Below are 27647 nucleotides of genomic sequence, written 5' to 3' on the forward strand. Positions count from 1 at the left end.
CGCACGCACACACACACACGTATACTGTACATACACATACCGACCTCGCGCACAATCTCGGGATTGTCAGTGATGTCAATGTCTTTGATGTTTTGTTGTATAAAATGCGCCTTTGATCTCTGATGGAAGCCTAAGAAACAAGTGAAATGGATGTGAGCAGAGTTTTAGCTCTTTCAGCGCTGATGCTCAGTGTGCAGACTTCAGCATCCAAAGTGCTTGGTGGTAAGTGTGTTTTCTATGTCCTGTTTACTGATTTAGTGTTCACAGTGTAACATGAAAAAAAATGTTTCTGGTTGTTTATTCTGAATTTTGACTTTTTGAATAAAAGTAATTATATGCTTCATTATTTCCTTTAAGTTGATAAATCAAATATCAAGTTTATAAGCCTTGCAAATTGGCTTATGCTATAATATATTTAGTCAATCACTAAATTTTTAAATCTGCAGTATCAATCAGATGTCATGTTCTATGCTGCATTCAATTCCATTTCATTTTAATTATGGAAAAAGGACAACGCAGATTTACAGAAATCCAGATGTAGATTTAGATTTAGCCAGGGGTCTAAGATGCCAGCCTTAGATGTCAAAGAAATCGTGAAAGGGACCAAACTCCAAAGAATCATTTGTTCAGTACCAGTACTAGTACCAGATTTGGTTTTAGTACTTTGCACATTTTTTTGCTCATGTTTAGACATTGCTGGTTTTCTACACAAATGAGTATTCGGCTGTAATTTAATTTATACTGCGTAATTTATCCACTTAACACCTTTTTAATTCTGTTTTATTTATCAAGTTCGTAAATGTTGGACATTTTTTCAGATTAAAGTTATTATATATATATATATATATATATATATATATATATATATATATATATATTAACATTTATTTCATATTCTAATTTCTCTATTTGAATATTTTTGTTTATTTATTTAATTGTGCTCCAATTGTACTGTCATATAAGCATTCCACTCCATATAAAACTTTGTATTTCTGTGTATGTGACAAATACAATTTTAATTTGAATCTTCGCATTGTGAATCAAGTCTTATTTAAGGATAACCATCACTGTTTTTATGATTCCAGCAGCAGTCCTTCAGTCCAAGTTTACAGTTTTAAGGCGTGATTATCCACTAAAGGGATTTTCTGTGGACGTTTAGGGACCGTCGACAAGACGTAATGGTGGTTCACAACTGAAGAAGCTCCAAGCAGAAGTAGAGAGGATTAGGATGAATCAGGAGTGAAAAGCAACCACTGTAGTAGCCTACATCAAGCCTGGATTTTATATACAGAGGGGCCCAAAAATTTTTATACAGTTGCCCTTTTTTAGTTATGTTTAGTTTTATGTTTCCTCTAAGAACATCAGTAGTCACACCATCGCTGATGCTCTCATGTAACCATCAAAATAAAGGCATATATTCTTCATGTTAAAGTATGTATACGTTTTTGAGGCCCCTCAAAAATTTTACTCTCTATTTACACCATTTGAATCCACCAAGTCTGCATTTTTGTAACAGGTCAACACTCTTAAAACTAGATGCTATTGCAATTTCTGTACCCCATGGACCTTTTTATAATATCCGCATTCTCTTTGTACTCGTTTCCCTTCTACACTCTGTTTGATCATGATTAAAGCTTTTTCCTTTACTGCCTGTAAACCCGGCATGTGGTGCGAGCTATAGATGTTTTACGAGCTGTCTAGGGTGCGTTGCAAATTTGACTAGTGAACTAATAGGACATTGAAATGACAGATTTATGTGCAGTTTTTTAGTGTAATGGTATGTGGGTTGCGGTGTAAGATTCCTTGTGAAAATCTTGCAGAATGCTGATTTAATTGCTAATACTGCACAAGGTTTAAGTACTGTAGTGGTCATTACAGTTTTATTGCTTCTTATGATTACATGAGAAATCTATACACTACAAACGCTTCATAAATTTATTAGCTCACCAGAAACCTGGTTAAAAAAAAAAATAGGAATATGAATCCTAGCATTTATGTAACATGTTGCCATCCCTTATTTAGACCTTCTCGCTTTTTCCCTAAAGGCCAACACATATGCAAGCCGGGCACCAACAAGCCCTGCTACAAAATCGGGTATTTCGAGGACAGCTGGCGCAAGCTAAACTTTGAAGAAGCCCAGCGGGCATGCAGGAGCGACGGAGGAGATCTGCTCAGTATCGAGTCATCGGCTGAGCAGAGTCTCATCGAGGGCTTTATTCAAGAGCTGAAGGCTTCAGATGGCGACTTTTGGATCGGTCTACGCAGAGAGCCAAACTATGAAGAGAACATTGTAGACTGCGAGTCACAGTACTACTGGTTGGATGGCAGTAAGTCAAGTTTCAGGTCAGGACACAAAAAAACTTTCTCATGTATTGTCTGGTCCATTATGTTCATCTGTATTACAAAATAATACATCATAATTTGGGTTCATTTAGTTATTTTGGAAAAAGATAAATGCATTGTGTGTATTTGCAATCATTCCATATGTTTATGTGTGTTCATTACCAGAGACAATAACTTAAGTGATTATGGCAGGCTCTTGATTATTACTGTATGAGATTTCAACAAAAGTCAAATTGACAAATTCTGTTAAAAAAAGACTGATAATGTATGTTTTATACAACAAATCTAGTGATTTGTGGGGGGTTTTCTGTCTATATGTGTAGGAACTGGCACATGGATGAGCCGTCCTGTGGTTACGAGGTGTGTGTGGTGATGTACCACCAACCCTCGGCTTCTGCAGACGAGGGAAACAGTTACATGTTTCAGTGGAATGATGACAACTGTGAGACGAAGAACAATTTCATCTGCAAGTATACCAAAGGTCAGATTCTTCCATATGACTTTTTCTTTTAGCTTTTATCATGAGCCAAATTTTTTTTTGCTTTGCTGTCATAGGAAATTTATCAACCTTCTATAACCGAGTATTCAGATTCAACAATTCACCAGTGCTGTGGTATAAATGCACATAGAGAATATATACGAGACCAGACATTGTTAAAGCAGTGGTGCTGTGCATCTGAATCCATATCAGAGGAACTCAGATGTAACAGCCAGACCTGGCATTTATATCTTTGACACGGCTCCCGACTGCATTACATCGGTTCAGTGAAATTGCCATTATGACATTATGCCGCCCCCACGAGGTGCGCATTCGGCAGACTGAGTGGGTGGAATGGAACAAAACAAAACACACACACACATCTACACACACACCCTGACCCTATCTATCATCTGTGATATGCACAACAGAAATAACAGTACTGTTCAAGACATTCTGATGTACTGATGATAGACTGATGACTAATTATCTGCACAGATAATGGCTGTATAATGGAGTTATAAATACCTTTCATTTCAAAACAACTTCCTAAAATGTTAATGGACAGTTTACTATTACTGTCAGTTTACCTATATATATATATATATATATATATATATATATATATATATATATATATATATACTCACCTTGTAAAATTATATATAAAATCATTATTCATGGTAAAACAGTACAGCATGCATCTATCAGATTCAGTCACCTTTTTAGTCATAATCATAATAAAAGACTTACTACCTACCTTGTTTTGCAAATGTTCCACAAGAGTGATTTGTTATGTGTGTGGCGCCATGATGGCTTAGTGGTTAGCACTATCTCCCTGCACCTCCAGAGTCCAGGTTTGATTCCCACCTCAGGGTGTGCATGGAGTTTGCATGTTCTCCCCGTGCTTGGCGGGTTTCCTCTGAGTACTCCGGTTTTCTCCCACAGTCCAAAGACATGCAGACTAGACTAATTGGCTAAATCGCCTGTAGTATGTGAATGCATGCGTTAATGTTGATCAGAGGTTGTGAAAATGGGAATATACTGTAGATATCATACTGTTCTCCCCGTGCTTGGTGGGTTTCTTCTGGGTACTCCGGTTTATTCCCACAGTCCAAAGGTTAGGCTAATTGGCGTTCCCAAATTGCCCGTAGTGTGTGAATGGGGGTGTGAGTGTGTGTACGTGTGTGCCCTGTGATGGATTGGTACCCTGTCCAGGGTGTACCCTGCCTCGTGCCCTAAGCCTCCTGAGATAGGCTCCAGATCCCTGCGACCCTAAATACAGGATGAAGTGGTATAGAAGGTGAGTAAGTGGTATCATACTGTAATCAGTGGTAGGTTTGTCATCTGCGTCACCAAACGCAAGGTACTAAATGCAGTGCCTGAATGATGTTGGAGGGTTGCGTCAGGAAGGGTATTCGGTGTAAAACATGTACTAAGTTGTTATGCGGATCAGATGGCCCACTGTTGTGACTCCTCGACGGGAGCAGCCGAAAGACTAACATCAACAACGTGGAAATTTTTCAGTAACTACTTGCTGCTTAATAAAATTCACAGCGTTATTATGTACAGTACAACATGTGTGTTTGTTAAAGTGTGTGTGTGTGTACACTGAAACACAGAGAGACAATCAGAGCAACCGTCTTAAGAGTGTAAATCTTCAGAAACTGGACCAGAGACATCAGATGCACTTTGATGAACAGTTTGTTAGATCGATTTACCAAAATTTGAATTCTTGTGTGATACAGTATATTCTCTGTCACATTTGATCCATTCATATTGTGGATCAGTCATGTTATTATAAAAAAAATCATATAATTGCAGTTTTTTAAGGCTCACTGGGTAGGGAACACACCTGTATGATGTGCTCGTTACACCTTTCATACATTTATTTTCTTCTTATTTCAGATATCTTTACAGCACCAGTGACAACAGCGACGACGACAACAGAAGTAGCCAGAAACCCCTTGGTGACGGTTCACGATGATGGGATGAGTGTTGTGGTTGCTGAACATACAGGTAGACCACCTTTGATAAAGCGATAAATGTAAATCTCAGATTCAATGCTGGGTTTTAGAGCAGTGCTGGCATGTTTCCAGATATTAAGGCTTTTTATATCACAGTGCTGAGGTATTCTTAATTGCATAAGATATTTTGCTTTTTAAATGAAAATAATAAGGTATAAATCATAAAGGTATGGTTAAAACAATTGCATCAATTTAAAAAAATAAATAACATTCCAGCAAACATTTTTAATTATGCTCATTGTCGACTTAATTCTGTTGGACTTTGATGAACAACAAGAATAACAAGACTGTTCAGTTAGTGATTCAAAACATTAGCCAGACTGACAATGTGTTAAATGTCTTGAATTTTGCTTCATTTGTTTTTTACAGATAATGTAACAAACATCTTTTACATTGTTCTCCCTACGATTCCGCTACTGCTGCTCCTGATCGTAGCAAATGGAGTTTTCTGCTTCAAGCTGTTCACAAGAAGGTATGTCATTTACTCAACAGTTTAGTGTTCAAGTGTCAAATGCTGAATTTTTGGAATGGTACAAATGACTTCATTTTATTGCCACATAATGCTGCTGAGTCTAGACCTGTGCAGCTGAAGCAAATCCAGATCATAACACTGCCTCCAGAGACTTGTACACTGGACACTATGCATGATGGGTGGCATTTAAACTATTTCCATTCATGATTTTTTCAACCACATTTTCCACAATGTTGATGGCTCAGCACTATCCTTTTTAGGGTTTGAATTTATGTTTCTTTACCCAGTTTTATTAATTGCAAATCTCCTTAGTTGTTTCTTTGCTTGAGGTAACCCGATAATTATTTACTTCTTCTAAAATGGCAACATGCAGTGTACGTACATGTATATATAAAAGTATGCAGCATTGTGGTTCCTGGTTTGGTGTGACATCACATTCATTCTCCCTCTTTAGGAAAAGAAAGCAAACAGAGACTCCTGCAGATAAGCATGGAACCTGGCCCCCAGGAGCACGATGCAGCAGCCCAAGTCCGGATGTGTACAAAGTGATCCGAAGGCAGCATGACACTGATGTGAGCGACAACTGGCCACACACCAAGAACACCTCGTTCCTGGGCTCCTCCCCAGACACACCGACCGATGAGTATGACAATCTGGGAGGCCACGACACTGAGAGCGGCTTCGTCACACTGGCCAGTACAGAGAGTGGTTTTGTCACCAATGACCTTTACGAGTCTTACCAGAACCGTTCCAGTACCAGGTACCCCAAGGAACACAGCTGGCTGGATAATGAGCTCTACAGCTACTGAAGAAGACTTTGCGCTTTCAGATTCTTTGTGATGAAAGGGGCCTCAGGTCTTGAAAGTCCTCAGACATTTCAAAGAACTAAGTAGGAAATCAGGAACTGGTTTAGTTTGCTAACGTAAAAGGGCACCTCGATGGAAAACCTAAGGTTGAGATTGACGCGTTGTAATCAGTTAAGCATAATTTCTGACTTAGTCTCCTATGGTAGGCAACATAAAAAGGCCCAGAGTCTTAAATAATCTACGATGGTGATCAGCTCCCTGATTATGGAAATACAAAGACATTTCAAAAGACATTTCTGCAATGAGTGCACAGTGTGCACTGTTGTATTCGCATGGAATGACTGCTTAAACATGAAATTCAACATTGATGTGACATTGTTCTGTATGTGCTTGTGCCTCATCATGTTGGGTTTGCATGGCCTGGTTATGCTGCTTTGGCACTGGAACTAAATAAATGTCTTGCCTTTTCTGTCAAAAGTTTGTAATCATTTCAGAAGAAAGATGTTCATAAAGCAGACTTTAACATTAGTGCTTTGATTATTTGTCCTTGTCACCTGTTTATTAATTTTTAAACAGGCTCTCAGACTAGCCATGTTCTTTGGGTGGGCGGCAGGGCCGGAGTGGGACTCATTTTCAGCCCTGACGTTCCATGCCTCAGACCGGCCCACTTTAGATCACAACCTATTATTATTAAAATCATGTAATTTTAAGCTTACATGTTAAGTCTACAATAGTGCAAATTGTTCTGTAAAGCCTTGTAATTCAGTGTATATTTCTAAAACATTTCCAATTCACGACTTTGTTTGGGCATAGTAAGTGGTTATACTGGAACTAATGCTTGCTTGTTCACACATCCTGTTACAGCAGCTCACCTCTTTCTTCCATACTGACAGAAGCAACCCTCTCATCACGACTGGCTCCTGGCTCTGATTCTGACACCAAATCATATTATGACAATAGTCATGATTCTCAGCACAAATCTCTCCCTTTTACAAAGTTTTCTGATCAATTTAGGTCAGTTTCGTTAATGTAGTGCTGAATCATCTAGCATTTCAGGGCACATTTCATATATGGCAGGTCTACACCATACACCATATATATATTATATTAATTCTAATAATATTCAGTTATTCACTCAGTGCGTAGCCCTTTCCTACCTTTCCACTCTGGATTTGCAGGGTCATGGCTGGTGCATGGTGCTGGATCTAGCTTCTGAGGAGCTAAAAGACAAAGTTTCCCTGTTATGTGGCGTCACATTATAGGCCACTATCGTTTAAATAGTATAACGTTTTGTTATATGCCACAACAACACACAATTCATTGACTTTATAATTATAATTATTTGTAAAACTAAAAAATAAAAGAATACTCTGGAATTAAATAATGTGTGTGTGTGTGTGGGGGGGGGGGGGGGCAGTGATGTGTCTGCTACACTAGATGGACCCACATAGAAAACTTTCACGGCATCAAAACACACGTAGAAACGGCTTTATCTGTCATTGAGAAACGGCTAATGTTACTTTCCTCTTGGATCTGTAAGCTAACTCACTTGCTAACGTTAGCTGTCAGTTAAACTCCTCTACAATAAATTCATCACTGGACGTATCAGCAGAAAACCTGACAACCCAGCGGCTTGAAATATTTTTTGTATTATTGTAACTTCAACCTAAACACACAGATGCCGCCGCTATCGTGTTCATATACCATATCCAACCTTTAAGTTGAACTGTGGTTTGGAGTTAAAGTTCAACATCTTTCCTTACCCGTTTCATCGTCCTCATGTGGTGCTAGAAACTGCGAGCTCGTTTTAGTAAAAAAGGTGCCAATTTTGGCACATTTAGCTGCGTCTGTTTCCAGAGCTTTCCTCTTTTTAATTCTTGCTTTCTCCGCGCCACCTTTGCTCTTTCTACTTTCCATCTTTCAACAGCTGATCCGGCCAGGAGAACTCTGCTGCGCTGACCTGGCGCTGACCCAGTGCACCGACGCGTTACGTCAGGGTGCGTCTGCCAATAATACAGGCATTTTTTTTTTCTTTTTTATAAACAAAAGAGCCACCATTGGAGGCGGCACAGGGACAGCGGTAGCAGCGTATGATCAACCTAATGCCATGACTGAGCAATGGGCTGGCCCACGAAAAAAATGTAATAAAAAAAAAAAAAAAAAGAAGAAGAAGAAAAGAATTAGACACCGGCCCTTGCGGCCCAAACATCAGACCGGCCCACCGGGAATTGTCCCGGTCCTCCCGATTAGCCACTCCGGGCCTGGTGGGCGGGGCATGGTCTCTTGCTCATCTCAATCACAACAGCACTAGCCAGTCGTAACCATCCATGAGCTCATGTATGTGAAAGAGGGTAGTAGATTCTTGAAAACCAGGGTTAAAAAAACAAACCAACAAATATTGTGTTTGTGTGTGTGTCCAGCTTTCCCGGAAAATTAATTTCCCCTTTTTTATAATGAATGTCTCACGTGTGGGACATAAAATGTCATTTAAATTATTTAGTTGATCATATATCGTATTATTCACATTATATGTTTACAAATGTATTAAATTGTGAAATACAAAGGCACAATGTATCTTTTAAATTTGGTTTCCACACAAATTTGTTTGATACACAAGTGCACAATTATTGGCCTAATATATGTGAAGCAATACCACCATTAACCAGCAGGTGGATGCATATTGTATATAATGCACACTGTATTCCTATTCAATCGTGAAAGTGTATTGTATATAGAAGTTTTTTTAGGCACTCTTCTAATGATTAAAAATGGAAAATAGTATATATATACTAATTATGAAGCAATGTTTTACTGTAGGTAGGCCCATAGAGGATGGTATATATGGCTTTCAGTTTATGAAAGACTGCTAAAGCTGCAGTGAATGAAAAAAGGCAAATGAGGTTTGTGGTGGCTTTTTTCTTTTTTTTTTTTTTTTGACAGTCAGCATCCTAAGCATGTGAGAATGAGCTAGTTTCAGGGGCAGATCCAGGTTTGGGGTGGCAAAAAATGTGGTAAGAGGTCATTAATACCCGTCTTTGTATTGGTTAAGATAAAATTACACTTTGCACAGGATTGTTTTCTATTATTCATAAAATCTGTATTAAGAAATCAAAGATGAGATATATTAATTTGAATAATTTTCAAAATCACACCTTACAGCTCATCGAAATCCGAATATTTTATTTTAATATTAAATTTTGATTAAATTACTCTTCATTAAATATATATAATGTGTATCTCTTAGTCTAGTAGACACCACCGAAGATCATCAGTGAAAGGGCTGGCTGTTTGCAGAGTGAGATACTGAAATGTATTCACAGAAAGTTGAATGAAAGGAAAAGCGTGATAGGGATAGGTTTACAAGCAACAGTGGTGACTGCATCCCTAGGAAAACTGTCATCAAAGATGATCTGTGAACCTGGGAGAATTTGACAGAGAGTGGAGTGAGGCTAAAGTCAGAGCATCAAGAGCCAGCACAGATGTCTTTAGTATCAAATAACTGATCCAGAGACATCGTCAGAATCCTCTTATCTGAGTTAAAGAAAATAACAACTGGACTGTTGCTTAGCGGTACAAAGTTTTACAGTTTTCGGGTAAAAATAAATTTTGTATTTCATATGCAAAACAAGGTCCCAGCATCAGGAGAAAGAGTGAGTAATACAAGTCCAGTGTGACTTTTCAGAGTCAGTGATAATTTTCTGTGCCAAGTCCAAAGTCAGTGCAGCCATCTCCCGGGTGATTTCAGAGCACTTCATGCTTCTGTCTGCTCATAAGCTTTATAGAGATGACGATTTTCTTTTCCAGCACCTGCCCACAATGCCCAAACTACCACTAACTGGGTTGCTGACCATGATATTACTGTGCTTGACTGCCCAGCAAGCTTGCCTGAACAGAACCGCATAGGAAATCTATGGGGTATTGTAAAGAGGAAGGCAAGAAACACCTGACCCAACCTTACAGACAAGTTAAAGGCTTCTAACAATGCACCCTGTTCTTCAATAATGCCTTAGCAATAACTGATTGCCTCTATGCCATGCTGAACTGATGCAGTAATTTGTGGTAAAGGAGCCTGACCACGTATGAATGCATACATAAACATCACTTTTCAGAAGTTAAACATTTCTGTACTGTAAATAATTTTTGATTGATCTTTAGAAAACTGTTAGCACTGGCGGCCTGCATGGATCTGTGTGTGGAGTTTGCATGTTCTCCATGTGCTTGGTGGGTTTCCTCCGGGGACTACGGTGCTTCCTCCCAGCGTCCAAAGACATGCTGATTAATTAAACAAACAAACAAACAAAAACTTACTTACTCACTTATCTATACTGCTTTATTCTGTATACAGGGTAGCGGGTGGTCTGGAGCCTATCACAGGAGACTTGGGGCAGGGGCGGCGGTGCACCCTGGACATGGTGCCAATTCATCACACAAAAAGCCAGTCGGCCTAATCTGCATTTCTTTACACTGTGGGAGGAAACCGAAATATTCTGAGGAAACACACCAAGCACAGGGAGAACATGCAAACTCCACACACACAGACCCTGAGGCGGGAACTGAACTGGAATCATTGAAATAAAAACCAAAAAAAAATAATAATAATAATAAAAATTAAAAAACTTTAAATATTTCTCTTGACTTATGAAGAATCTAGAACATATGAGAGTTTCACTTTCACAAAATAATTCTCCCACAGTATTCTTTGAGAAGCTCTGTATATACAGTACAATAAAAGGAGGGGGGGGGGGGTTTGGTGCGCGCGCACTGCAGGCGCTGATTGACGTATGAAGCGGATAAGGTTGCCTTGGTTACGGATTGTGGACCGTGCAGACCACGCCTACCGTTCCCCCCCTCCTCAGGTTACAAATAAATAAATAAATAAATAAAATCTCTCGCACTGACGTCACCGCATGCGGAGCGCTAGAGACAGCGTGCTTCGCGCCGAGCGCGTGAGCCAACCGTTTCGCGGGCGAGCGGGACCCGGTAACGGGCAACGGACCGAAAACCATGTCGGGCGCTTAAGTTAGCACGGGCGTCTCATCTTTTTTTTTTTATTTGTTATTTATTATTATTGATATCTTTTTTTTATGATTAAGCCGGTCACTACCTCTCTACCTTTCCGTTTTTGGACGCACAGGTGCGCGCGATCCTTGCGTCTCCGGTAAAAGCGGCGGCGGCGGCGGCAACTGCCATGGCCGAGCCGGAGCGGAAACCCTGCACGCGGGCGCCGGTTCGGGTCGGATTCTACGACATTGAGCGCACTTTGGGGAAAGGCAACTTCGCAGTGGTGAAGCTGGCGAGACACCGGATCACCAAGTCGGAGGTGTGTGTGTGTGTGTGTGTGTGTGTCGTATAACAAGCACTCAAACAAGTAGTAAACTCTGAGGAATACACTGACTTGACATTCAGCTGTGCAGGGGGTCTGACAGCTGACAAGAGATTTTCTGAAAACTATTTTTAAAGGCATGTGGCTGGAAAGTGCAGTTTGGTCCCGAGGTCAGGCGGATGTCTATAATAATAATAATAATAATAATGATAATAATAATGAGACAGTCTGACCTCAGGTACCAAACTGGACTTGCCAGCCACATGCCTTTAAAATAGTTAAAGCTCCATAATTGGCCTTAGAGTAGTGCTGTAATGCAGTGTCACACTTTGTGTGTAGTGCTCCAAATAGTCACCTGTATTCAGATTTAAACCTGAAGTACACATGTCCTACTGAAAACTTCATTCTCTAATGAAAAACAAAAATGCAGAGAGCTAAAACAGTGAAATGGAGTGTGTATAACTGGCTCTGACAGTTCCTCAACCTCAGCATCACTTCAGTTCATCACCATGCTCAAAAAGCCAATTTTTAAATCTTAGTAATATTATTAGGACCCAAGCACTATGACATCAGCAGGATGTCGCCATGACTATGATGTCATCGCCATCGCTTTGATAATGCTGTTTTAAAAGTGCCTATGACATAAATGTGCGACAGCCCTCTTGTTCTTTTAAGGATTATTAAGGCACAAGCTCTCTGACATCAGCACAATGTGGACATGATTATGATGTCATCGGCACTATGCCAACACGACTATGACATAATCGCGATCGTTGTGATAATTGTATGCCATATTCAGTGACATCAGCGCCCGGGTTTTTTAAGTCTTAGCGTGCTTAGAAAGAACACAGGTTGTGTGGTGCGCCCGGGTGGCGATGGCACAGGTGCTTGGTGCTTAATTTATAATTATTATTTGTTTGTAGCTGGTTAAAAAAAAGTCGTAAAAAATGTATAGCTGCTTACACTGCAAAATAATTTCCTTCTTTAGTGCATCTATTGTTATGCATCGATTCCATCAGACCTCTGACTTGAGATGACTCAAAAGAGTAAAAAAAAAAAAAAACTATTCGAGTGCGGTTAAGTCTGATTATGTTTTCTATTATTTGTTTTAAATCCATATTGGGTCTAAAGTAAAAAGAAATCCAGATGTTTGGGCCACCATGTTTATAAAACAGCAGGCTTGTTTAAACACCTGCCACAAGGTTAAAATTACTAAAGATGGATGGATGAATGAGGTGAATCAATTTTGTGAAAGTATTGCATTTACTTATTGGTCTTGTTTTTTCTTGCTGCATCTAATTTCCAGTCTGTGCACCTCTAATCTCATTCCAGTGTCATATTGATCTTGCAAAGTTTCATCTATGTTTATAACTGCTTAGAACTTATCTGGTCAGTCAGATTTGCGTTACATTCTCAGTTATCCATTATCCATAGTACAGGTAGCAAAAATGCACCTTTGATACCACCCTAATACCACCAAAGTGAATGCACCATGCAAAGAGGCACCTCTATATGTATTAATATGTAGAATACATAATTCATTTAAATGCTGAAAAAGTATCAGCACTTTTGCCTTGCCATTAACAGAAGGTTAAAGGTAAAAGGGTTCAAGGTCAAAAAAAGAGCCTCTTTTCGAGGGCGTGCCCCTCTGTCTCTTTAATATCAAATCTATTTAAAATATAATGAACGAGTAATCCTTTTTTTATTCCAGTATTTCTTTTTTCTAACAATCTCAGTCTTGGGTTTTATTTGGATTTAGGAGGTGGAGGAGTACGACTCCCTTTATTTGGTCTAGCTTAAGTTACTTCTGTTCATACACCTGAGAGGAAAAAGGCAAACTGTGTGCACAAAGCACTTCTGGGAAAGAACGCTTTAAAGATGAGGAAGTCTACACAGCACATCAACAACACAGTATTTAGTAAAAATGGATGTAGAACAGGAAAATATTCGCAGGTAAGAGAAGGTCAAGCAGTTATTAGGTCTTATTAGGGGGAGGGGGTGGGGGTGGACTGAAATATCCGTATTGGGGAATTGCTGCCTTAATGTATTAATGGTATATGAGGCCGCAATTTTTTGTCCAGTTGGAGGTAATAGTGGCAACATTAGGAATGCAGTTATTTAATACTTGTCGATATTTTTGGGACTACTGCTTCACACATGGCCATGGTATGTTTGTCTTGAGAGAATACTCATGATGCTTCTGTGGTCTTGTATCTTCAGACCTTGAAGAATGACTTTCGAATTAAACGGATAATATTAGTTCTAACATGATGAGTGTAAACAGTTTAAAAGGCATGACAGGTGTGCAACTCGGAAATAGTATTTCACCAAATATATTTGCGTCAAAATGCAGGTGGCCATAAAGATTATAGATAAGTCGGAACTGGATGCTGCAAACCTGGAAAAGATCTACAGGGAAGTGGAGATCATGAAGCTGCTGGACCATCCCCACATCATCAAGCTTTACCAGGTGCGTCAGGTTGACAGTTCTGTTTTACTCCCATTTTTGAGTGAACATACAGGTAGCTGATGGAACATTTTTGGTTTCGGTTTCTTCTCCAAAAGGTACATTGTTAGCAGGGACCAAGATCATTACCAAGTCAATCATCCAGTTTGTTTTAGGATATGAAGAATGAAGTGTCGCATACTGATTCCAAAAATGCTAGCTAACTGCAGGCATCTCTCATCTCACTGATCAGTCATAACATTAAAACCGCCAGCTCTGGCCCTGATCACGTGGCTCGACAGGGCCTCTGGGGGTGCGCTGTGGTGTTTGGCACCTGTGCGTTGGCGTCAAATGTTTGGCTGAAGTGGGTTGTGGAATGGGGCTGTTATGGATCAGAATCGTTTGTCCTCAATCAGACTGGGATCTTGGGAGTTCGGAGGCTGGGTCAGCAGCCTAAAGCCTTGCTAAGTGAGCTCTGTGTGCAGCAAATGGGATCCACTGGGTGTTCTGGTGCCTTTCCATTATAGCCAGCATTGACTTTTTCTGGTAATTTGTGATGCTGCATTGGATTTTCTGTGCGATAGGACTGGACCTTGCATGATTTGGTCCACGCAGGCATGGTTGACCCTTAAGTGCCCATGAACCTGTCTTTAGTTTGCTGGTCATGCCGTTCAGTTCAACTGTTAGTGTTCATAATAATGAGAAGACGGCAGAGAGTGCTTTCCTCTGAGTGTTTAACTAGTGTGTGATGTAGCACAACACCCGTAACACAGCAGCAGTTGTCTCAGAAAAAGCATGTATTAGCCTTTCATCCTCATCTGATGGGGGGAGAGTTGGTGACTGGTTGGTAATTGACAATTGACCAAACTGTAAGAAAATGGGGAAAAAGGCATATTCATGGAAAAGCCTGCACTCTTTAGTATTCATTTCTCTTTCAGCAATCAACCACAGGATTTACCCATACTTCCACTGAAAGGTCAATGTCGGACACGCCAACTGTGCGTGCATTAAATCTTTACCATTATATCCATAACCACTTTCCAGGAAACAGAAGACAAAACAAGTCCAGCTGTTGTGGTGGTTTGCTTACAGGGTTAGAGCTGATCAGTTATATAACACTGATAAAGGCTGGATACTTTAAATCTCAGCAGTCCTGTGCTGACCCTCAGTAAAGCCTAGTTCAGCTATTGGTCATCGAGCAAGTTGACATTTCGTAAAATGCGCAGCGTCCTGCAACAACGCACTGCAAATTCTGCTGTGGATGTAAACTGCCTGCTGTCTCTAAGCCTACAAAGAGGCTTATGATGGATTCATGGTTTTCATAGGTCTTTTGTTCAAATATATTGGAATTCCATGCAGGCCTTAGCAGTCAGAACCAGTATAATGCAACTGTAAACCCAGAGATCTGACAGGAGACAAATGAAAGAAAAAAAAGATTAGCTCTGTTGTATGCGGGGGATTTTATTTATTTCACTGGTACTGTATGACTGAGTACTCGAGGGATGGGGCTCTGCAGATACAGTACATAGTTCTTGTGAGTGGTCACATTTACCTTCTGATGAAGCATTTTTATCCTGATTGCAGTCATCATTTCCAGATTGATATTTTTCACTGATATTTAAAACTGATATAGCAACTGCTGCCAAATGAACTCATTTTGGACATGCTTTGAGACAGGGTCCCACCTGCTAACTCCATGCCCTGTATGCTACTACTTCTGGCATTGCCACTTGGTAGCAGATTCATCCAGCCAGAATAATTCCGTCGCAATATTCCAGACAGTATAACTCGCATACCTGGTGTTTAGTATTTTAACTTGCTTGTTTTTTTTTTTTGTTGTTGCTTTTACACTGATGTAAAATATTGCTCTTTTTTACCTCCATTAAAGCCGGAACTTCACTCTTCCTTTCCAACAGGTCATGGAGACCAAGAACATGCTCTACCTGGTCACTGAGTATGCCAAAAATGGTGAAATCTTTGGTGAGTACTTGAAAAAAATTTTTTTCCCAGACAAATCTGCTCAAGCTTGTGTGTGCATAATCTTGTAGCTTTAGCAGACTGTACATTCAGTCACTTTGCCATCTGCTTGCGCTGGGAGTTGATCCTCCTACAGGTCTTTCGATATTGTAATGGGCACCGAACAGATGCCATTTGTTTATCTGTGTTAATTAGCCTCGGCACCCGTAATGAAAAAAGGGACAATGCTTTTGGACGTCTGGTTCTTTGCTTTGACGTTTTTTTGCCCACTGGCGTTTACCGTCATGATGCCACGATGAAATATAAAGTGTACTCTCACCCTATGATATAGGATTTTAGTTAGCAGTCAGCAGATTCACACATAAAGGAACTAGGGTAAAAGGTTGCTTTCATTTTTTACAGCACTGTCACAGGACAACTGATCATAAAATCATGTTGAGATGGTATCCGCCAAACGATTTATGGTAGGGTCAGGCAGTTCACCGTCAAGTCTAAGTGTAATACACGTAGACATCGAGGTCCCCGTGGTCTTGTACTGGTTCAGATTAGCGCTACAGGGTTTTAAGCAAGCATGTATCATGTGAGAACATCAAAGCAAAGCATGCACACTTGGCACACGTTCCAAACGCCACTACAATAAGCCTGGCTATGAACAGGGCGCCAGGAGGGCAGATCATTATCAAAGCCAGGTTTTGTAGCATTTCAGCAGGTGAGAGCGGAAGGAGATAAAAGAGGTTATCCGGTGAGACTTTAGCCTTATATACTATGCTATATATGGCACTCAGAGAAGAAGATGAGTGAAAAGGAACTGAAATGGCAAGTATGAGGTCAGGGTCCAAAAATAAGCTGGTAGTGGTTTCCAAACTCTTTGATTTGATCTAAGCAGGGATTTTGGTTGCCCTTTAATCTGCGTATCTTTACCCTCTGGGGATCCAAGATGATGTCATGGCACCCCCTCCAGTCTTCCCTGAAAAAAAAAAGGTTTATTGTCAGCGTCCTGTTCCATTACTGTCACCCCATTTGCTCAAGCTTCTGCTGTATGAGGTGACACTTTACAAAGCTGCTTGTAGACTCAGAGTCTTAACCTTCTCCTAATCTAGACCAGCTGCTGTTACATGGCTAGTAGAGAGTAGACCAAGAACCATATGTGGTCGTCAGATACTTGTACAATACAGGCATCTGTCAACTGATCTACACCCATCCGTGTACATGTGTGTCCTTATGATGCACACAGCCAAAACACACACCTGCCACCTCCAGCTTCACGCCGGCTAACGGAAAGCTGCTTTTTCATTAACACGGTGTTGACACACTGCTGTCATCTACCTAGGGATTTCAAGAAATTCATATGACGTCAGAGTCAAACAAACGTGACCAACGACAGGTCGGTTTTATCTTTTAAAGATCAAGATGGCTGAATCGACCTTAACAGCATAACTGTCTTCATATTCTACGCTTATCTGTAGATGTGGTTACGCCTAGGTTAGTTCATGTTGGCTGAAACTTTCCTAGCCAGCGCATCACAAAATTCCCAGAGGCCGCCAGGTGCCCGTCGATGTTTGACCACCAGAAGTGTGACCACATGGTTGGCGCTGGGTGAAAATTAAACTTGGCACCCCAGTTGCCACCAGATTGTCATCTGAAATGAATATCATAGAGAGGTCTGCTTTTCTATGCGATTGATTTTCATTTAAATCACTGTGGGTATTTAAAAAAAAACAAAAAAACAATATTGTTATACCAATAACAGGCCACATTTATGAACGTGGAAATTAATTCGTAAATAAAAGATGTACTGTATGAGAATACTTATTAGTGCACCGCTCTTAACTGGCATAACACAACACCTGTTTCGCTGACTGCATTTTCAGATTACCTGGCCAGCCATGGGAGGTTGAGTGAGGCAGAAGCACGGAGAAAGTTCTGGCAGATCCTGTCAGCCGTGGAGTACTGCCATGAGCGCAGCATCGTGCACAGAGACCTGAAAGCTGAGAACCTGCTGCTCGACACAAACATGAACATCAAGATTGCAGGCAAGTGGAGTCTGAGATGCATGTGAACGTCTCTGCAGATGACCTAGATCGGCTGGTCTGGTACAGAAAGAATAAAGTGATGTTTTTGTTAACTAAATAAAGCTATTGATTGATAAGGTGGTTTCCCAACATTTTTTGTAGAAGTCTGATTAAACAAATCCCAGCCTTCAGCTTATTTCAAGCATTCCACAGTTCAAACCAGATAACACACATAAGCACACAGCAAGTGCAGTCAGTCTTTCAGCCACTCAGGGATAACATATTTACCCAGTGACGTCAAGTGGAAGTGAGGCCAGTAGCACCGAGGAATGAGCTAATATGCTCTGACATCAGACACACGCACTTGCACACCCAAGGCTGTAAAACCGAGAGACTGCTGAATCACCAGGCATCTCACAGTTTATGTAAAGATAGAAAGACTGGAGGAAATGAGTTATTTGTATTATTTCCAAAGAAGCACGGTTAATGGATTAGACTAAAAGAGATGCATTTGAGACAGAACATTTAAGCCTTACGTGCTCATGCAGATTTTTGAGGATCACTTGTGAGATAGCACTCTTGAATGCTTACGTCTACTTTTCTCATACTGATTAACTAATGAGGAGATTACAAGGCAAGATGGGCATTACACATTTCAGGGTTTACACATTGATGGAAATATGTTACAGCAGTGGTTTCTGCACCAGTACCATGCATCTGGTAAATCTGCCTACTCCTACAATTCCCACTCCCACCCCATCAAATATCACATCGTCCTAACTGTACAAAGTACAAAAAAAACAGACATATTTTGCACAATTCATATTAAAATTTGAAATAATCATTTCTTATATTATCTTGCTCATTTGAATTATTTTTTCACTTCAATTAGATTTTTTTTAAATCAGACATCACAGGTCACCATCATATCAATTACAGTATATAAGGGGGGTTCAAGTTAAACTGTGACTTTCTTGTGAATGAAGGCTTAAAACCGAGTGACATTTAAAAAAGACTTTAAGCACTGTATGCCGATGAAAATCTTAGCCGCAGTAAAACATTTGAATGGTGCAAACCTTTTAAGGAAGGCCGTACGTCCATGGATAACGATTTCACCCGATTTGGCTTGGACCCCACTGCACTCGTTTTTGTGAACATTCAAAAAGTGGAATGCCTGATCCTTTGAAAATTCACAGACAACTTGTCACCAACAGAAGAGACACATCTGTCTGTGGAAACTGTAACCCACGCCGCTTGCACTTTAATTTTAGTTATTGCCATATCCCACCCCCCCCATACAGTCCTGAGCTCACACCAAGCCATTTTTACATTTGGGCTATTGAAGTAGTTCCTGGGAGGCATTTCAGATGTGAAGCAGGCAGTTCAAAAAGTTGATGGTATACAAGCACTGGTGAAACTCTGGGATATGTCATTAGTGTAGCAGGGGATTTATATAGAGAAATAAAGGTAGTTTTTACTCTTATAACTGTGTTCTGTTATTCTGCATAATCAAAAGTCTCAGTTTGACCTGAATGCTTTATTGTACAGAAACAGAACATATCATGGTTAGATAATAATACATTGTTCATAATGCTACTTACTGCTAGTTCAATCATATACAAGACCTTATTCAGTACCATAAAGTGATGTATTTGATAGTCCCACTTACACATTTATACCTTTGCTATTATGTCAGCTTAAGACAGTAAAAAGTGAAAAACAATCTTTCACTTTTAAACTTGTTATATATATGGTAGAAACTGAAAGTGCATTATAAGCTATTCCTGTTGCGTCTTGCATAAACAGCAGTTTCTACTTTTATTGTCTGCAATATCCGAGAAGAAGAGATATAAATAAGGTCATGCCAGGTTATCAACTCTGTGGCAGATTTACCGGATCATTATTATTTTATGGTTTTCAATAGCCAGTCATTTCTCTTTTGGTTCATTCTCTTTTTTCACACTCTTGAACCTTAAGTGCAGATAAAACTTTTCGTCTCAGGGCGCATTGACCTTTGCGTTCTTATTCCAAGGAGCAATATCCCCCCCACTGACTTTCACTTGGCTGCCCTTTACTTCCTCTCACCCACATGTTCACCTGTTACATAACAGAGCCAGGCTGTGAATTGGCTTCAGGAATTCAACATAATTGCGTAATGTCTGCACTATTTTACTTTTCATGATTCATTTATTCATTTCGGGTAATTATTTTTCGCTGGTAAGGGTATCAGTGGATGTGAAGTCTGTTCCAGCAGCAAAAAGCATGAGGCAGGATGCAATCCAGGCCTTATTGTCAAAAGTAAGAAGTAAATCGAGGACCCAAAGTTGAGTTAGTGAACAGAAAAGATTCAGTTGAAATATTAAAATCCTTGTTTCATGTTCTTTACCCTCACTTTCAGACTTTGGCTTTGGAAACTTCTTCCAGCCAGGGCAGCCTTTAGCCACATGGTGTGGCAGCCCACCGTACGCAGCTCCTGAAGTGTTTGAAGGGCAGAAATATGAAGGGCCACAGCTGGACATTTGGGTAAGAGAGTTTATACCACATTCTCTTTAGATCCTTTCAGAATTCATCTCATTTGTAAAATTCCACTGTGCCTAAAGCATGGGCCACACTTCAAGATCCTAATGAATGTTGAAAATGAGAACCCCAGGTATGCGTGCAATAGTTTAACGATAGGTTGAACGATCTTCTGTTTGCTCTTGAATTTGTACTTTTCACTGCTTTTGACCAATGACAGATAATGATCTGAAAATCTGTCATTTTCAATTTACCATCATGTGACCATCATACATGGAGGTAGCTTGCAGTGAAAAGGCAGCATTATACGTGTCAGTTATACTTAATTAAGGCTTTAGATTTTGTGTGTGTGTGTGTTATTTGCAGAGTATGGGGGTGGTCTTATATGTGCTGGTGTGTGGCGCATTACCATTTGATGGTCCCAGCTTGCCTGTTTTGAGACAGAGGGTCCTTGAAGGACGTTTCCGCATCCCATACTTCATGTCTGAGGGTAATGAATGATATTTAGTACTCAAGCCTACCACACACACTGTTAACAGTCTCAAAGTTAAGATAAATGGGCTCAACGATCCTTAGATTAAGAACTGCCCTTAGTGAGTCCTGACTAATAATCTTTCCCCAGACTGTGAACACCTGATTCGGAGGATGCTGGTCCTTGACCCAGCCAAGAGGCTGGCGCTGAACCAGATTCGGCAGCACCGCTGGATGGTGCAGGAGTTACCATCACCAAAACCCCAGCTCAACCGGCAGGCTGTGGGAGAGCATAGCGAGCAGGTCCTTCGTCTCATGCACAACCTTGGCATCGACCAGCACAAGACTGTAGAGGTGAGGATAGTTTTTGGCTAAGCAGATCATTGCAAAAATGAGGGTTTGTGATTGGTGTAGACTTGATGGATAGAATTATTGGATAGGGATTACAAGAGAAAATAATTTGAATAATAATTTGTTGTGGAGGATGGCCTGCCGATCACAAAAATCATCTCTCAGCACCAAATTAGCCATAACTTTAAAACATTAACACTAAAACCACCTAGGTTTTGGGTTCCGCTTGTGCCACCATGGCAGATCTGGCCCATTGGGGCATGGCTCCACAGAGCCTCTATGGTGTCTGGCACCAAGATGGATCCTTTGGGTGCAGTGAGTTGTGGAGTTTGGCCTTCATTGATTGGATTTGTTTGCCTGGTGCATTCCAAAGGTTGTTGATCAGATTGTGATCTGAGGAGTTTGAAGCTGATCAAGTTGTGGCCTTGTGCTCTTTGCCTGCTGGTCCTCATGCACTACAAGTTGTGATGCACTGCCTTTCTATCACGGCCAGTGTTGACCTTTATGGTAATTGGCTTTTCTGTGGAATCAGACTGGACAGGGGAGCCCTTGACCCCACAGGCATGGGTGAACCTTAGGTGCCCATGATCCTGTTACCAGTTTGCTGATGTATAGTTATCAGTGCTGTTCAGTATACTTGCCAGTGGTCATAGCTGATCAGTGTATATGACAAAGAGCAGGTAGTGCTTTCCTCTAAATGTGCTAATTATTCCTGTGATGGTTGTCTGGTAGTCAGCAGAAATTTACCACCTAGAAGAATATTTAATAAAATTGCTAAATCTTTATTATTAATTTTTTTTCTTTTATTTAACTTTCTCCTCTGCAGTCCCTCCAGAACAAAAGCTACAATCATTTTGCTGCTATCTACTTCCTGCTGGTGGAGCGGCTCAAGGCCCACAGAAGCAGTTTCCCTGTGGAGCAGCGCCTCAACGGCGCTCAGCGCCGGCCAAGCACTGTGGCTGAGCAAACTGTCCTCAAGGTATTCACATGTTGCAAGAGTGCAAATAAATCATGCAAAGCAAACAACACTCCTGTTTTTTTTTTGCATTGAATTCCAGTGGTTCCTTTTGCAAGAGCCTAATGTTACACATATTTGATTAAGAATGTGACGAGGAGGATTTCTAAAACTGTTACATCACTAACTACTAATATATAAATTTCCATCTTCCGCAGGCTTCTGCTCCAGCTCTGCAAGCCACACACCACCTGCGTTCACCCATTCTTCTGCAGACCTCCACTGAGACTTTCAGCTTCACACAAAGCACTGGTTCCCCGGAGCAGGCCCTTATGGAGGCAGAGGAGGTGGCCACTCCCAAGGTCAGTGCGAACTTTTCAGGAAGGCGGACATCTACTGCAATGAGCAACAGCGGAGGAATTGCGCAGCGCTACAGTACATTGGTGCACGAGAGGTTTTTTAATAGCTACGTTACTCATTTGAGCGCCGCTGGATGACGACAGCAAGGGCTGTTTTGTGTTCATAAAGTTCCTCTGCCACTGAACCACCCTCAACTCTTCCTCATGACTCATCATCAGTTGAGCCCTGCACAGACGTCCTAAAATAACAGCAGCATAGTGACGACAGCTAATGAAAAGCCCTTGCCTTATCTCCCTCGTTGTTTTAACCTAACATTATATTCCATTGCGACCAGCAAGGTATTTAAGTCTGGATGGAGATATGCTTAAAAGCTTCTCCTGCAGGGTAAAAGACACTGAAGAGGAATGTGTTTGGGTAGAGTAATTGTGAGTGGGGATACAGCAGTGTTAGTCAGCAGTAGGATCAGAACTGAGTGGCCCTCTTGTTTGAGCTGGTCGCTTTATTGCTGCTGCCATGCCAGACCAGCTACACTAAGCATCTGCCAGCTGCTTAGACCAGCACAGGGCTGCCCACTGGCTATATCAAGGCACTTCTTCTATGTATCTCCCTAGCCGCCCGTTAGGAGGTGCGACTACACGCCACCTTTTCAGCTAAATCCGGCGGTCGTCATAGCTACCGGGTATTTCATTCCTGGCACCAGGGTTCAGCCTTTTCATGGTTCTTATGAGCATCAGGCAGTTTTCCCTCAAAGAAGTAGACTCCTTTTTACCTCCCTTACCAAGAAAACATTACTAGTAATTCATTAAATCTATTAGTAGCCAGTCTCATGCAAAAAGAAACTATGCAATTTGCATTTCTTTTTTGTCAGCCACTGTCATAAGTAAAAAAAAAAAAGAAAAAAGATGTGGTATGCATGTTAAGATGATTAATGTTAACTGAGACGATGTAAACAGACATAAAATCTTTTTTTTCTCCTATTAATTTTTTTTCCTTTTATAATTCAGATAAAGTGCATGTTTTTTTTTCACCTGCTCCAATTAAAATGTAAATTTTTGACACTTATCTATTTGTCATCATGTGCAGAAGAAGCAAGTATCTACTACATCCTCGTCATTTTACACTCTGCATTTCAGGTTTTGGCCATATTACTGTGCTTTTTTACTCAGTGTGTATATTTTTGACCCCTCTCCAGGTGGATGGCTGTCTGCTGGAGCCACTGCCCCCTGTCGTGCTGCGTAACGCCAGCGGTTCATTTCAAGCCAGCGTCACAGAGTCATCCATAGATGAAGGAATTGAGGCAGAAGATGAACAGAGCATGCACTTAAACCAGTGCAGACAAACACTGTCCGAGGGCACGAGCCAACTGGGCTCAGTGTCTGCCTCAGGTGTGTGTGTGTGTATGTATGCGTATGTAGATAAAGATAGGCGGACGACTAGATAAATGAATGAATGGGTGGATGTAATGATAAAGGGATGGAGAGAAGAATGGACAGATATTAGTATGATGGATACATGTTTGGGTGGTTCCATGGATTGGAAAAATAAATACAGTAGATAGATGGCAAGATAATTGAACATAAGGCTGGTTAAATAGGGAAGTAGCCAGGGATGGATGGATGGATGGATGGATGGATGGCTGGCTGGATGGATAAACAGGTGGATTGTGTTATTTTTTGCTAAAATAAAAAAAAAGGTTGCACATGGATGACCTTACAAACCAGACAGCAGACTGGTGAAAAGATAATTAGATGGATGGATGGGACAATGATTTGGAAAATGGTTTGCTAGATGGATGAACTGATGAATTGGAAGGTGAACTGGCAGGTGGATGAATGGATAAGTAAAATAATTACGCATGGGTGGTTGTAAACGTAGAACAGAAATCGCCATTGTGGAATAATGCTCTATTATTTCAATAGGAAAGCTGCTCTCCATGGCTTTAAACCCGTCCCTGGGCAGCATGGACTCGGAATATGATTTGGGCTCCATGCAAAGTGACCTCAGTCTTGCCGAGGACCCCCCACCACCCTCCCATGGGGGCGCGCCATCAGCAGCACATGCCAGTCAAACAGACCCCGCCTTAACCTGCTTGAAACCATCTACTCCCAGTCCTCAGGACCTGAGCCCAGAGGACCGCAAGGCTCACAATCATTCATCGGTCAGCTTTCGTGAAGGACGCCGAGCATCAGACACTTCCCTCACACAAGGTGCTCACTTTTTTTTCCTTTTCAATCATGTAGGCTCTTTACACATTCTGCACCTTTTTGACTTCTTGTGTTCCTATCAAAACCCATTTGTATCAGTCCACCCAAATTCATATTTTTCAGCCAATTCCACCTATTTCTCAGCCCACATCACATTTACTCTGGATATCCAATTAATGATGAGTAAGAACAAATCGTAAGGGAAAAAAATTACCCTTTTTGATGAATTCATTGTTCCATTGTCGGGGTATGAATCAGTCCAGCTGAACAGGCGGTAATTGCTGCCAATTAGTTCTCATAACCGGCTGCTATACACCTTGTTCTTATGTATTAGTTCATATGATGTCTTTCTGATGCAACATTCTTTTCTGTTTCTAGGTCAGGTGGATGAAATGTAGTTCCCTATAAATCGTCGTTTTATTTTCCAGGCCTGGTAGTGTTTCGGCAGCATCTGCAAAATCTTGCCCGTACCAAAGGAATCCTGGAGTTGAACAAAGCCCAAGTGGTGCTGGGATCGGGAGACAGAGACACCAGCTTTCAGCCTAAAAACCTGGAGCTTCAACAGCAGGTTAAAAACAAGTAGCACCATCCTGTTATGCTGCAAATTAAATCTAAAGTTGTCTATCTAAGTAAATAGTGACGGATCTCAAAATTGAGCTACAACCTTTTGGCTGCTCTTTAACCGATGGATCGTTTTTATTTTCTGGTTTGTTTGTTTTTTTTCCCCACTTGGCCTGCAGGGAGAAGCACATCAGTGTCGTGGTGGAAAGGACACAGCAGTGTTCTCAACTAAAATGCACCCCTATCTGCTGTCTAGACGACAGTCACTGGAGACCCAGTGTCTTGCTCAAAGGCTGCAGGTATTGTCACTCAGGATTTAGCTGGCCTTCTGTGCAGAATAAAATGATCTCAATTTGCATTTGTGTCTATTGTATTTCCCACTAGTCATTACGATGCTCGTGGATTCTAATGTTTTTTTTTCCCCAAATACTCACCTGAAGACCTAAAGACCATAAGAGGAAATAATGTGTTCTAGTTAGAGAACAGATTGAAGTAATTATGTGTGTGTGTTTTATCAGAGGGCTAATCTGCTGGCCAGTGGTGCAGGCAGTGGGCAAATGTTCTGTAAGGATTCTTCACCTCGTACACTCGAGCAGCAACTACAGGAATACAGGTGAGGAACGCAAGACATTTTTAAATGACTCACTTTCCTACAAAAGAATTAATTTCCACTCACCTCTCCCCAAAAATAACCTGCCATCATTAGACTCCATCAGAAGAGGCTCCATCTACAAAAGCAGTCCCATCTGCAGGCTTACTTCCATCAGACTCAGCTGGCAGAGGACCGGTACCCACTCGTGCAGGATCACGCCGATACCTCTCTCGCCAGCCCAACATTTTCGCGTACACCTCAGACCCTTAGCCCTCTCCTGGAGCCTGGCATCCCCTACCCGGAGATGCATCCTATACCCTCAGACGGTGAGACCATGGAGGCTCAACAACAAGGAGGATGTGTCCTGGTCAAGTGAAGCACTTTCCTATTCAGTCAAGTAAAACTGGGGCAGGATCTCAGACAAAAAGAACAGAGGGGAGAACAGCACCAAGCTCTCACCCATAGACACATAACTAGACACCCCATTGTGATCCCAATCCCAGAGTATGGACTATGATGGACTTGTTTTGTCAACTGTATGAGTGGTATTTCTCTGTGAAACTAGCTAGAAAAGCACAATAGAAACATAACATTCTAGCAAAGATTCAGATTTGTGTCGGTATAAAAGCAATAGTTCTCTATGAAAACACAAATTACAGTTATTTCATTCTGACGACATTCTATTGGGACAGTCATCTCCAGTCCTACAGCGATAATATTTGGTTCTACTTCAAGACTTGTTGTAGTTTCATCACAACAGGTTCCAACATCAAACTGAAACAGACGTAGTAAAGCCGCAAGCTTTTAAGACTCTCAGAACAGCAGGGAGATCCTAGTTGTCTCTCAGTTAAAAAGGATGGATGGATAGTAAACAGCAAGGCACAATAGGTAAAATTTCACATTTTATTGTTGCCCGTTCAACTAAAATGGGGGCGTTTTATTTTTTCGACTCCATTTGCTGTGCTCTATCCGAAGTGCCTTTCTGTGGCATCGGAAGCCTGTTTGGATAAAAGTTTAAGCAGGTCATTAGGTACTTTTATAAAATGAAATGTTCTTGTCATATCAAGCGATGTTTAATGACTCCAAATGACTATCAAAAACCAACAATATGGGTAGGTCTCTTTCATTTAAGCACACCCATGTGCTATAAAAAAAAAAAAATAAGTAATGCACTTTCTAGTTTATTCAGTGTCCGATTCCTACACTCGTTGGATATTGTATTAGATACCCTTTTAAATCATTGCACACTTAGTGTTGTGCAGACTTCCTGTCTGCTCATGGACAGTTAGCATCATAACAGGACAACTGACTCTAAAATTGTTTGTGCTTGATCATCTTCAGCACAGGAGAGCCATGTTTTCTCCCACATTTACGCACCGGATAGAAGAGTGGAGGGCCAATAGATCAAGCATCGCAAGAGTCAATAATTATAAACCAAACGAAGCACAATGCCAATTCAGATTCCATTTGAGTTTCATTAAGATTTAAGTCATGCGCTTTTTCCCCCCCTTCCTTTTTCTTGATTGAAATATTCTGTTAAGGAAAAATGTTTTAAAAAATTATTTTAAACAAACTTGAATGATAAAAGAAGTCGGATACATGGGCTAAATCTTTAAAAGCTTCATATTATTTACCCCTAAATTTTAAACTGCACATATAAATACTACAAACGAATGGCTTCTCTGTACTAGCTAAATAAATAAATACAGGTCCTTTTATGGTTACCGTACAATATTCACCATCCCGACGTAT

At 40.8% G+C, this 27647-nt stretch overlaps 2 protein-coding genes across 3 annotated transcripts; both read left to right on the forward strand.

Annotated features, from left to right (window-relative positions):
- Positions 1-6556, forward strand: layna (layilin a). The gene is made up of 6 exons (XM_053485814.1): positions 1-222; positions 2046-2343; positions 2667-2824; positions 4730-4840; positions 5218-5320; positions 5775-6556. The coding sequence occupies exons 1-6, from the start codon at positions 147-149 to the stop codon at positions 6127-6129; spliced, it is 1101 nt and encodes a 366-aa protein (XP_053341789.1). The 5' UTR covers positions 1-146; the 3' UTR covers positions 6130-6556.
- Positions 6557-11042: 4486 nt separating this feature from the next.
- On the forward strand, positions 11043-27022 carry sik2a (salt-inducible kinase 2a). Of its 2 annotated transcripts, XM_053484778.1 has the most exons (16): positions 11043-11145; positions 11261-11446; positions 13803-13919; positions 15812-15875; positions 17744-17905; positions 20283-20407; positions 20768-20891; positions 21024-21226; positions 22050-22202; positions 22397-22540; positions 23731-23923; positions 24458-24745; positions 25171-25310; positions 25483-25602; positions 25822-25916; positions 26010-27022. In XM_053484778.1, the coding sequence occupies exons 2-16, from the start codon at positions 11315-11317 to the stop codon at positions 26269-26271; spliced, it is 2322 nt and encodes a 773-aa protein (XP_053340753.1). In that variant the 5' UTR covers positions 11043-11145; positions 11261-11314; the 3' UTR covers positions 26272-27022. The 2 variants fall into 2 exon arrangements, with proteins under 2 accessions (XP_053340753.1, XP_053340754.1); XM_053484779.1 differs by lacking the exons at positions 25483-25602; positions 25822-25916; positions 26010-27022 and having other exon boundaries at positions 11043-11446; positions 25121-25221.
- The last annotated feature ends 625 nt before the right edge of the window (positions 27023-27647 follow it).

The sequence above is a fragment of the Clarias gariepinus genome, chromosome 24 (assembly GCF_024256425.1).
Source record: "Clarias gariepinus isolate MV-2021 ecotype Netherlands chromosome 24, CGAR_prim_01v2, whole genome shotgun sequence".
NCBI lineage: Eukaryota > Metazoa > Chordata > Actinopteri > Siluriformes > Clariidae > Clarias > Clarias gariepinus.

Coding starts and splice junctions, on each gene's coding strand:
- sik2a (XM_053484778.1), top strand. CDS start 11,315: ATGGCCGAGCCGGAGCGGAAACCCTGCACGCGGGCGCCGGTTCGGGTC. Junction 17,906..20,282: donor CATGAACATCAAGATTGCAG/GCAAGTGGAGTC, acceptor CCTCACTTTCAG/ACTTTGGCTTTGGAAACTTC. Junction 20,892..21,023: donor CCCATACTTCATGTCTGAGG/GTAATGAATGAT, acceptor ATCTTTCCCCAG/ACTGTGAACACCTGATTCGG.
- layna (XM_053485814.1), top strand. CDS start 147: ATGGATGTGAGCAGAGTTTTAGCTCTTTCAGCGCTGATGCTCAGTGTG. Junction 223..2,045: donor AGCATCCAAAGTGCTTGGTG/GTAAGTGTGTTT, acceptor TTTTCCCTAAAG/GCCAACACATATGCAAGCCG. Junction 5,321..5,774: donor TTCAAGCTGTTCACAAGAAG/GTATGTCATTTA, acceptor CTCCCTCTTTAG/GAAAAGAAAGCAAACAGAGA.